This window comes from Numenius arquata, chromosome 12 (assembly GCF_964106895.1).
Source record: "Numenius arquata chromosome 12, bNumArq3.hap1.1, whole genome shotgun sequence".
Taxonomy (NCBI): domain Eukaryota; kingdom Metazoa; phylum Chordata; class Aves; order Charadriiformes; family Scolopacidae; genus Numenius; species Numenius arquata.
The window spans coordinates 36,524,585-36,536,806 of NC_133587.1; the positions used below are offsets into that span (position 1 = coordinate 36,524,585).

General features: G+C 43.8%; 1 protein-coding gene across 1 annotated transcript; it reads right to left on the minus strand.

Annotated features, from left to right (window-relative positions):
* Positions 1-1,679: 1,679 nt before the first annotated feature.
* On the minus strand, positions 1,680-11,719 carry INSIG1 (insulin induced gene 1). Its single transcript, XM_074157139.1, has 6 exons — positions 11,526-11,719; positions 10,869-11,239; positions 8,681-8,805; positions 7,837-8,003; positions 7,249-7,348; positions 1,680-3,961 (listed from the first exon to the last, which is right to left on the minus strand). Exons 2-6 carry the CDS (start codon positions 11,221-11,223, stop codon positions 3,932-3,934), a joined length of 777 nt encoding a protein of 258 aa, XP_074013240.1. The 5' UTR covers positions 11,224-11,239; positions 11,526-11,719; the 3' UTR covers positions 1,680-3,931.
* Positions 11,720-12,222: the final 503 nt, after the last annotated feature.

Sequence of the window (12,222 nt, forward strand, 5' to 3'; positions counted from 1 at the left end):
TTACTGTAACAGAGAAAACATGACTTGCAGCTGGAACAAAAAGAGTTTACTGTAGAGTAAAACTCATGTGAGCTCTGATCCTTTAAGACTTTGGGGGCAGTGATGCATTCTTTATATAAATTAACACACGTACATTGAATTCTGTCTTTGAAAGTTAACCAGATCAGGCCAGTAGCACCATCACAACCTACAAACTTTCTTACCCACACTGATGGGCATGAGGACTGCGGTTTTATTGCATATACAATTCATTTGTCCCCAGCTGTAGCCCCTGAAGATGGAACATCATCACTGAACAACAGGATTTAAATGCAGGGGGAGAACTCCAAACTAGGGATGGGTCAACTCAAGTGGCATTTCATTGCCCAGAGAAACAACCCACCACCTGTAGGTACCTTTTCTTGACCTTTTAGCTGGAAGAAGCTGTGATCACCCACAACTCTCACAGGTTTCCAAGACCCTCAATCATCTCTTATATAAAAGTACGCTTTGTTCAATTAATTCAGCGTGTAATGCTTTGTTCTCATGCATTTTGGAGCTACTCTGATGTGTGATAAGGCAATTGAGACTTAATTTCATTATTCATCTCAATATGTTCCTGTTGCACTTAGAGAACAGACTATGGGCCCTCCTGTGGCTAATTTAGCACCTGCAAATCCCCATGCTTAAAGCCAAAGGCTGAACAACCTGCTGAATGAATCTGCAGGAACTATGCACAGGTGGGAATTCTTGCTATTCTTGCTGGGAATTTTTTCTTTAGAAACTTTGTACACACCTTCCTGTCTCAAAAGGGGACCATCATGTCCTAGTTCTCCAAGACCAGGCAGTATCCCACTTTTATTTTTTTTTTTTAATAATATATATTTTTAATTCCTTTTGGCAAAATCTGAGCAGAGTTTGAGAGAAAACAATCTACCTGGAGGATCTGGGCCATCCTCAGATTAGAGCTGTTAACAGCTACCTCCTCAGCTCTCATGGAGCACGCGCTGCAGTTAAGCAAGCACAGGCTATTTAAGCTAAAATAGTTATGAAGTTCCTAATTAAGCCTTCTTCACCTAAGCTGAGAGACTCTGCACTGATATAGATGGAGATTGATCAAAAAGCCATTCTACCATTCCACCACAAACATAGCAGCTTCTAGAAGTCTGAAATAAATATTTAAGTGCATTAAAACCAAAGACTTCTTGTCTAAACTCGCAAGACAATTCCCTAAATCAGACGATGCAACAGTTTTAGAATTGCTCACCCTTATCAGCTGCGATTACTCATTCTTACTGTTCACACTCTTTAAGATGCTTCAGTTTAGTAATCATTACTGCAGACAACCAAGCTCCAACAGGAATTTGCATGCCTACCCTGCCCCTCCATATTTTGTTTCAAACTATGAATTTCAGCATCTTGGAAGGCAATAGTGGTAAGATTCTGTACCCTAAGTCACATAACCATAACACACACTTACACCGCTTTCTTGGCACAGTAGCAAAATTCTTTTTCTTCAACTATATACCCCAAGCTGGAACCTCCTCTAAAAGCTAATCTCTCAGTTTAGGATTTATTTTTTTTTTAAAACCACTGAGTACGCATGACTGAATATTTGTTATGCAACCATAACAACTGTCCCTTTCAACAAAGATTCCTGCATAATGTGAATACAGAGAATCCAAGGCAAACACGACTTGATCTTAAAACTTTAATAGTAAAAAAAGTGTAAAACCAAACACACCGCTGAAAACTTATCAGTAAGAATGAGAATTTAAGTGTTCAAATTCAGAATAGTGCAAATTTTCTTCACTCCCCTCCTGTCTCTTCCAAACTTAAATCACTTTGGTTAAGATACTCAGAAGTATTGGCAAAAAATGAACTTTTGACTTACATTTTTGGCTGCATTATTTCTAACGCATACAGATTTAGTTTCAGTCTTTACAAATAAATCTTAAATACTTCTCTATCAATCAAACAGCTGTAGACATCACTGTCACCTTTACTTACATCTGATTTTATGTTTTGAAACTGTTGTCAAGATGATTACAAAATTGTCTCCCCAGCAGGTAGCACACTTCTTAAAGCAGCTGAGCTGAGGACCTAATTTCTTCAAGTAGTCCTATAAAATGTGATTATTTAGGTTTTAAACATTTGAGGAAGGATCTTATACCAATGAAATTACTCGATTTACACCAAAGCAAGATTAGAATTGGGGTCTGCTCTGTAATACAGACTTTGTGCTAAACTTTTCCTGCTACAAAAAAGCACAAGCAGCAGTTATAGCTTTCCCATAGAAGAGTGAAAACAGCCAGAACACTGCTACCTTGTCTCAACATCTTTTTTGATGGGTCAGACTTTAACTGATGCCTCTAACTATATCTGAAGCCATGTAAGATTGGAAATGAACACAAAAAAAATAATAATTGCATAATAAAAAAAGGCAAATCCATAAAAGTTTACAAGTACACCATAACCACAAAATTGGAGTATTTCTAAAAATTTGGGTTCAATGAAAGATACAACAAAACTAGCTTTACTAGTTAAATAAATTATTGCTCCATTTGACTCCATGCAGCATTGAAATGAACTCAGAACCCTTTTCTCTTTAATCTCTCATAAGAAATGATCGATATTGAAGAGAACACGAGGCTCAGATTTACTGTACATTGCACTTCAACTTTAAGACCTAATACTTGCTATTTAGGTCTTCTGTGGTCTAAGCTATCAAATGAATATGTTGTGCTCACCAGAACTAAGTATTAAGAAACACCAAATGTTTAATGTAGTGACATAAGCACTTTTTTTTCTTTTTAAGAAGGCAATCACAGATTGCAAGTTCTATAGGGTTGTGAAAAAACAAGTAGTGATCTCTTTCAGAAACTGAACTGAGAAAATAAGCTGTTTGCTATTCTTCACATACAGTTTAAATCACATTTTAGGCCTGCTTCTGTTTCCAGCCATTTCAAGCCAAAACCCTGACGCAAACAGAGGCAAGATCAAGGACACCTCCAGGAGGAAACTGCAGATCTCAGGAGTTGGGGGCACATACTCAGTGGCCAAGCACTGGCCTGCAATGCATGGTTTTTCAGTGACACCAGACATTTAAAGATACCCAAGACCCCCGTCAGTGAGATACTGAAGCATTCTGCTTAATATTAAGCAGGAATATTGTACACACACTTAATTTCTTCCTGAATTGGGGCCAGAACTTGATTTTTGGAAATCTGGCTGGAAGCTTCAGAAGTGATGAAATTTATCAGGAAATTCTGACTGGAAAGTTCGTGTTAGAACAAGATTGTCTCCAGGGTTCACCTATCCTACTGAAGAAATTTAGAAATTCAAGACTAAGCGATTTCCAACCTTTCATCCCTCCAACCCTCTCCACCAAAGACAGAAACTTAATGCAGCATTACAAGTAAGGGCATGATTCCTTCATAAGACTCCTAAAAGCATTAGTGCAATGCCTTTAATCTGTTTCGATCACTCTTATTTTTAAATAACCCTATTTTTAAAAGATTTGGATAAATACTATTCCTATTAAACCATACTTCATCATTGTTAAGCACCATCGATCTACTTCCTTTGGGCACTGATACAAGAGCTTGTAATTAAATTTCAGTTTCCAGGCTTTAAAATACGGCAGCTGCTTCAATAACTTATATTGGAATCTAATACTTGGAAAACTGCCACTTCGCCTGAACAACTTGGTGTTAAACTCTTCCAGAGAACAGCCATACGCAAATGCTTATGCGGTAAATCAGGGTAAGATTTCAAGATAAGCAGTTAATTTCACTTGGCTATTCTAAGAGTGGATTAATATTTTTTTCCACAAGTCATTTGTGCAGTGAGCCCATAAAGAGATTATTTTTTCTAAATAATCTTCAATTTGAAACAGGAACACATCTTCGTAATGTTGCTTTCACACTGGCACCGTGCTCTCTTCAAAGATTTAGTCATTGTGTGGTTTCTCTGGAATACCCTATGGATAGAACAACAACAAACACAGGTTATATTTTAATGCCATTCGATAAGTGACTACATTATGCAATATTTCCAATGATTAAATAGTCAACTAACTTCAGGTAGGCTGACAATGACCTACCAGACATGGCTTCTTATAAAAGCTCAACAAGGATGTGCTCCTTAACTGGGGACAAAAAAAGTCACTATGGGTCTGTGCTGCCTCAATTAGTGCATCTGATAAAGCCATCTACCAATGGCATGGATTTTCGTAAGACTTTGTTAGCTTTCCTCCCTATGCCAGTTTATTACTTAGCAGAAGGTACACAGTGCTACACAGTGCTTCACTTAATGGGCATTAATTCAGTTGTGTTTTTTTTTTTTTTAAACAGCACTCTTTCAAACTCTCTTCAAGCATAAGTTACTTTACTTTCCAATCAAAGCCTAGTGTCAGACAGCCTTACTCATTTCCTCCTAAACCACTTTTCTAGTATGAAACTCTACAGTACGTCAGTGCAAGAAATGTAACCAACTTTTCTTTAAAGCAAAGCTTGTACTACATTCTTCTCATTCTACAGCCAAAATGCCAATGTATTTGCAAGTACTGAATGCATTCACAGTTCTGCAGCCTCAAGCAGTAGCAAACAACAGATACTTGTGAGGGCCAAGTTCTGAATACCACCCGAGTTTGCCAGATGTTGAGAAGAACTCGAAATGAAGTGTTGCCATCCCTTTAACCCAGCTGATGAACACTGATTGAGCAACTTTAGGTGTCATAATCAGCAGCGAGAGCTGATGATGGCAGCAGCAGCACCTTCATCTTTGAAATTAAGCTATTAAAGAAAATGTTGATTTTCATCCTCAAGCTGAGAGCAAAAAAACCCCCACAATAACAAACAAACAAAACCCAAAACCCTCTGCTGACAGCAGGGTTGCTTAAAGGTAACGCTGCACTTGGTTACTGCATGTAAGCTCACTTGAAATCCAGTGACTGAAAAGCTGGAATCATCTCCCAGCTAACATTTCTCAGGATGGGAGGGGATGCCTCAGGGACACTACTCATTCTACTTCTTCTAATTTCTTTTCTAACTGCAAAAGCCAGGCAGGGGCTGAGGAAGAAGCGAGGCAACTTTACTCGGCTAGAGCATTTGCCCCAGGTGCCGCCTCCTACTCCAGATGTGCCCAGAAAATGTTTGATCTGCAGCTGTCACATGCAGCCAAACAGCACAGGGACTAGAGGAGTATAGCTACAACAATAAATGTTTTATTTAGGTTCAGTTTAAAAAAATGCAATATTCCATCTTCTTGCCACAGTCACAATGGCTGACAAAACAGACTGATGCTTTTGGTCCATCTTTGTAAAAGAAAAACCTAGTAGACTGAATGCTACCATTCTGTTTTAGAAGTGGAATTCTTTGAATTTTCAGCATTGAATGCTTCACAGTGACTTGCAGAAGTGTTCCTCTGACTATGTTTGGCTTCTCCAAGTTTTTCCCAAGTAATGGTAATCTAAAACACATGAGAAGATACTTCTAGATAACCAGAAGAGAATGCTTTGCCTTGCCAACTTCTCTTTCTTTGGAAGAAAGATAACAAGATTGACAGGAAAGCTGCAGGCAGGAGCCAGTCTGATTTTAACTATATTCAGGTGAGATGCCAGGTGAAAAGAAGGAAAAGGAAAAAAATATTTAAATCCTATATGCCTAAATTTCTTTAGTTCTTTCTTCTTTAAGACTCCCTTCCTTTGATTTATAACATCAGAAGCATAGCAACTGGAAGTGCTGCATATGCCAAATGTGAAATACAGAACCGTAGCACATAACCGACTATAATTTTACTCTGAGACTCTGCTTGCAATAGCAAAGCTTAAATAAAACCATAGTAATATATCTTTTTCACTTGATGTGAGTGGAAAATTTAAAAAGAGAAATTATACCCTCTCTTTCCCCCATATATGTAATCCTAAGAAAGAACACATGCAGATAGCATGCACCACTGGGATCTGATGGGAGAGAAATGACCTTGTATTTTAAAGAAACTCAGAGCAAATCTAAATTGACTGTGAAGTTAAGATTGTGACCACAGTCCCAGGAAATCTGTAACTTGGTATCAGGTCAGTATGAAAAAAACCCCTCAAGAACAGGAGTAGGAATAAATTTACCACAGGTTTTTTTTTTTTTTTTTTAACCAGCCATTTCTATCAGAGGTTACTGTTAATTTATTGTAGCTGAGAATCAATACTAAAGAAATTGATCTTTAACGTTAGCCAGTGGTGATCAAGCAACGTGGCTCTCTTGCCCAGCTTGTCCACAAGCCTGTCCATCTGGAGCATCAAGTTCTGACTATTGACACTGGAAGTACATTAGCACCCATCCACTGGGTTAGCAAGGCCAGGCAGAAGAGACAGAAAGCCTGTTGCAGGCAAGACAGCTAGCTTTAGACTAGTCCTTTTATTCAGTTGCGGCTCAGCCCCAAAAAGCAGCTTTCCCCCTTACTAAACAGTTCAGAGACTAGTATTTCAGGAACTCCCAAGTCTACAAATGCCCTTCCTTCAGTAAAAATTCAAGGTACCTAAAGCACAGCAGCCTTAGAGAAGTGAAGTACTTGAAGGATGTTTTCCAGGATAAAGGGCTTATGTAGCAAGGAAGACAGAAGTTAAATCAATAGAGTATTAATTATTCCTATCCATCAGCGTCAGAACACTTTTCACAACCAAACCTTAGGCTGACAGGCAAGCATAAAGCCAGGTTTACTCTTAAGTACACTATAAGGAAATACTTAAAAACCTAGCAAATGAGACAGCCATCTATACTATATTATCCCATTTATGGAGTGATATTTGAACTACATCTTAAGTTTCTAGAAAGATTATATTTGATTCTAAAGTGGTGGACTTGAAAGGTGAAGTCCCTATATAGCACTAATCTAAGTAACAAAAATGCTTTACTGCATAAATAATTAGCAAAAGCCCATCTGTGTCTCAGTTTTCTAGCCAACTTAGACATTAATTCAAAGTACTGATGAAGCCGGAGTGATTAAGATTCTCACCAGAAGCAGCACACTGATTCCAGTCTTATTTAGGCTGTTGCTGGAAAAAGTTAGCTACAGAAGATACTCAATCACTAAGACAATTCCCACTCTACTGGCAACACAAGTTGTGCACTTACATTTCAACTCTTGGGAAGATATCTTATATACCTCCATCAATATGTGAGTCATACCCTTAAAGGCATAGTTTGTTCTTGGACTAAAAACAATGAAACATATTTCAATAGTTAAAGGAAATGCTAATTATACAGTAATTACCATAGCCAGTTGGCGTCCTATGTTTCCTACAGTCACACCTCCTGAGAAAAATATACATGGAAGCCAAGAACGGATGTAAAGAAAATCTGGGGATGTATACCTAGTAAAGAAAAGGAAATAAGTTAGAGACAAGTTATCATCATCGCCTTACACACTGTTAACAAGAGGCTACAGAATTCTCTCCCTGGGCCCAGGGAGAGACAAAGCCAAACCAGTAGCACAGGAAGAGAAATAGGGAGACCAAGTGAAATCTGTTAACTTAATAAGCTTCCAAAATGCTTTGGTAGCTTTAGGTCTTAGGTAGCAAGCCTTAGAAATACTCTCTCCTGAAAGCCAGTTAGTGATACACCAAGCCAGCAGAAGTTCAGTTTGCCGAGCTGTTACCATCAAAATTTGTCTGCTCCCCACCCTCCACCCCCAGTTCTCAATCTGATCATTTGGAACAACTGGACAATTAGCTGCCTTGGACAAACAAAATGTCTTCTTATAAGAAGATGACAAATATGTTAATAATTAACTTTCAGTGCATGTGACCCCATTTTTATCAAGACAAGACAGTTGAAATAGTATTTTAAAAGTGTAACTTACTGATAAACACCATTATATACAAGAAACTGGGTTATCAGAGTTGCTACAAAGGCTATTGTAATTCCAAGTCCAAGACCACTTCTTGAACGATCAAATGTCCACCAAAGACCCAGTGATAAGGCTGCTAGAGTCAGGGACAGCTGGACGTTGTTTGCAAAATCTAGTTTCTAGAAAAAGATGTTAAGGACAATCCTTTTAAGTCTGCAGACATCCTGCTGCTGCAACTGAACAAGGGAAGACCCAAACTCTAAGTGAGCATGATTCTGTATCTCTAAATACAACACATTAAAGATCTGGTTTTCAGACCTGCTGAGCAATCATAGTTCCTGCTGACTGTGACTGGAGTGTGAGTGCAAAGACAACGTCATTTTTTGTCACACTGAGCACCTAAAGGATATACTACATTGTAACACATTTTACTTTTATGGATTTTGTCTTGAGTAACCTATCCTTGCTCATTTAGGTTTTCTGCATCATTATTCAACACAAAGAACACTCTTACTAAACAGTTCAGTGTACCTCACTAGTTAATTGCATTAACTATTAGATGTAGACAACATACAGATTAAAATAACACAACTTATACTGTTATGCTTGCAGTTAAACCAGACATACTATGATGTCTATTCCCTCTCTACACCCAGACCTCCCCCCAACTACTGGTAAGTGACCTCTATTATCTTAAAGTAATTATTGCAGCATACTGCAGGTCTCACATAAGTTTATGCCTCTGCCAGTAGCACCGTCCTTACCTTTGTATTTCTCCCAGACATGAATGGGGGAGACTGTTTCATGACAAGAGACTAAGCACATTGAGCAACAACATAAACTAGTTCAAGGATACAGCACTTGCATGGTTAATGCCAACAAAAACTGCTATACATCGCATTACGCTGGCCCATTCTCTCTTGAATTTGTGTGGTTCCCCAAGGTGGCTGTCAATGCAGGGATACAGCAGGCCAACAACAGCTGCAAGAGAAGTAAGACTACTTGTACTAACTGTTATACAATGATTACTTCAATAATACTAAATATTAGTTTGGCAAATAAGTGCTTGACAAAGTATTGAGGTGCATATCATGCTACTGTAAGCCTGATGAAAAGACAATTACTACCTCCTCCCCTTTAGAAAAGAAAAAAACCAAACCACTCTAACAAGCAATATTCTATTTGAACCTTTAAAGCAGAGATATATATTGCAATGTTAAGACATCTGACTGCAAGCTCCTTTTCTCCCATGAGCATATATCATTTGACATCCTGAGCAGATGCTTGTCTTGTACCAATAAATAATAAAGCATAACAAAAAGTGTAATTACATTAAAGAATGGAATATATGAATGTGTATTTATTGCTTATGTGCAGGGCAGGCAGTTTTATGAACTCATTAGCTGGGAATCAGGCCCTGAATTAAATATTTGCCTGGATTCAAAAGTTTCTCGGCAGAGCTGCTTTCTCTCCTTCTGCTCAGCTGTAAGTCAGCCTACGCTGCCATCCAAATCAGATGAATTTTGATACCAAACAGAAACAGAGCTGAACTTAAAGAAGTACCTGCCATCAGCCGTATTTATGTCAGGGAAAAAGAACTACTGATACTATGAACCAGACAAGGTTTTTATCCTCATATAGTATTTTCTCAGCCTTATCAGTCTGCAAATTCGTTGCAGAAGAAAAACAAAGGCCACTGTTAGCTCAGTTGCTAGCACAAACACTAGATAAGTTTCATTCTTCTTAGCCTTACAACTCCATGTGTTGTCACCAACTCCAAGTGACAACAGCTCAGACAAGCTGCTTTAACTGTATGTAACATCTATGTTTGTTTGTTTCCTTTCCTACCCCCTTTCCTCCCCCCCCCCCTTAAACCCCTAAGAGGAATAATTTCTATGTTAAGAAAGCTACAAGACATACCATTCTAAGAAAAACATATGATCTTATGCTGAAACAGCTACATTATTCCGATGGCAGGTACCAGGACTTTTACCTTACGAGAACAGCTAAATGCCAAAGTTTAATCCAACTGTGACAGGACTATGAGGCTTCTCACTGGAGCACACCCCATGGCAATCTTTTTACTACGCAGTTTATCATTCATTCATGAATGAAACCAAAGTTTACGGTTTACCATTCATACTCCCTTACTATGAGGTCCAAGTACCATGTGACAGTATCACCACATTAAAAAAAACAAAAAACACATGGAAGGCATGTTTAAAGTACTTTCAATGCAAATTAAAAGATATTACAATGGGTTTATTTACTTATTTTTTCCTGCATTTTCCTTATTTCTCCCTCTCTCCCTTTAATTTATCGCCTTTTTAAACCCTTTAAACCCTTCATCAAGGCTTTATTTTGACAAGGAGAACAGGGAGTCACCCACACCGGGCAAATACCGGCTGCTCCGCCAACCCCACCGAGGCCCACGAGGGGTTCACAGGCCGTTTTGCGCGGCAGCTCTGGCTGCTCTACCTCTGGGGCGGCCAGGAGCGAGTGTCCAGGGGCGAGTGGCGAGCAGGGGCCGGGGCGGGCAGCGCGCCGCCGCACGTGACTTCCTTGTTTTTCGGCCCCGCCCGTGGCCAGTTCGCGCCGGCAGCCAATGGCGAGCGCCGCCCGCCACTCACCAGTTCGCCGGCAGCCAATGGCCGGCGAGGGGGCGGGGACCCGCGGCGCGGCCCCACTCGTGCCCCGCCGTGGGGCGGAGCGCGGGGGAATCCCGCGCCGACCTGGGGTCACTGGGGAAACACGGCGCGGGGGAGCGCCCGTGTCCAAAACACATTTACCCACACCGAGTGCAAAAAAGAAAAAATAAAAGAAAAAGTAAAAAAAGCCTTCGGACACGCGTGGGTGTCTGCCACCCGTGGGTAAAGCTGGAGTAGCCACGCATCCTTCCAAAAAGCCAGGGTTCGCCTCACTCGCCGAGGGTGGTGGACCCGCAGGGGTCACACTGGGCCCCCACCGCCTCGCCTCCCCACGGGAGGAAAAGAATAAATAAACCACGCTGGGGTGGGGTGTGGGGGTGTGTGTCAGCAACTCACCCGCTGCCGTCCCGCAGCACGGGGGCACCCACCAGGCGGAGGAGAAGAGGGTGGAAATCACCTCGTCGGGGAAGAGGGTGACGTTCCGCTGGATCTGCAGCAGGTTCAGCACCAGGGCCATGAAAGCGCCCACCACGAAGAGGACCACGCTCCGCCGCACCAGGTGCTGGCTCCAGTTCAAGGTGCTGCCGGTGGCACTGTTGGGGCTGCGCGCTCCGGGACCCGCCACCGCGGGGCCGGAGACGGAGGAACTCAGCATCTCGCCCGCCTTGGCGGCCGCGTCCCCCGGCGGGGGTTTGTGCCTTCCCCGGGCGGCGCAGGAGCAGCTCCAGGCGCAGCTCTCCAACCTGGGCATCGGCTTCGCCGCCGTCCTGGAACAAACACGCGTTGGGGTCGACAGCCCGTCACAGCGGGTCAGCGCGGCCCCCCTCTCGCCGCCGCCTCCTCCAGCATCCCGCGGGCGGGGGGCAGGCGGGAGCCCGGTGGGCGGGCAGCGCTGCCTCGGCCTCTCCGCGGCGGGGTCCCCAGCCCCAGGGGAGGAGGAGGCGGCGGAGGACAAGGACACCCCCCTCCCCGGCCGCTGCCGTCAGACCCGCGCATCCCTTTCTTCCCTCGGGGTCCGCGTTAAACCGCCCCGCCAGGTCCCCGCCCTCTCACCTCAGGGGACTGCTCGCGCCTCGGCCCGTGAGGGAAGGCACCCGACCGCCGCTCTACCGCCTCGCCGCCGCCGTCTTAAGGCTTATAAGCCCCCAGCCGCGGGTGTCACGTTACCCGCCGCCGACCTACCGGCGGCCGGAGGCAGCGAGGCGCCCCGCCGCTCCGCTCCGCGCCGTTCCGCCGCCCCTCCCCTCCCTCCTCCCCTCACCCGCGGGGCCGGGCCGCGGCGGGGCGGGGGCGGGGACGGGCCCGGCGCGAGCGCCGAGCGCGGGAGGCGCCGCGCCAGCCCGGGCGCCCGCGTCCAGTCGGGTGAGGCGGCCGCAGCCAATGGCGGGCGGGCGGCTGATATGACGTGCGGGACACACCACCCGCCTTCCCCCCCTCCGCGGTCTCGCGGCTGACGGCGGCGGGACGGCGCGGCCGCGGCCAATGGCGGGGCGGGGCGGGAGCGCGCGGAGGGCGCGCGGGTCGGCCCTCAACGTCCACTCGCCAACGGTCGTAACCGACCGCTGAGGGGGCGAGACTTGAGGAGAGGCCTGAGACGAGGTGCGGCCGCCAGCACGGCCCGGGGTGGTGGTGAAGGTGGTGGTGGTGGTGGAGGAGATACTGGTGATGGAGGAGATACTGGTGATGGAGATAGTGATGGTGGAGATATTCTTCCTGGCACAGGGACATAGACCTGTTGGAGCAGGTCCAG

Excerpts from the sequence above, each read along its gene's own strand:
- INSIG1 (XM_074157139.1), bottom strand. The coding sequence starts at position 11,223 with ATGCCCAGGTTGGAGAGCTGCGCCTGGAGCTGCTCCTGCGCCGCCCGG. Across the intron at positions 8,004-8,680 it reads GCATTAACCATGCAAGTGCT|AAACTAGATTTTGCAAACAA; the intron begins GTATCCTTGAAC and ends ATCTTTTTCTAG. Across the intron at positions 7,349-7,836 it reads GTATATAATGGTGTTTATCA|GTATACATCCCCAGATTTTC; the intron begins GTAAGTTACACT and ends TTTCTTTACTAG.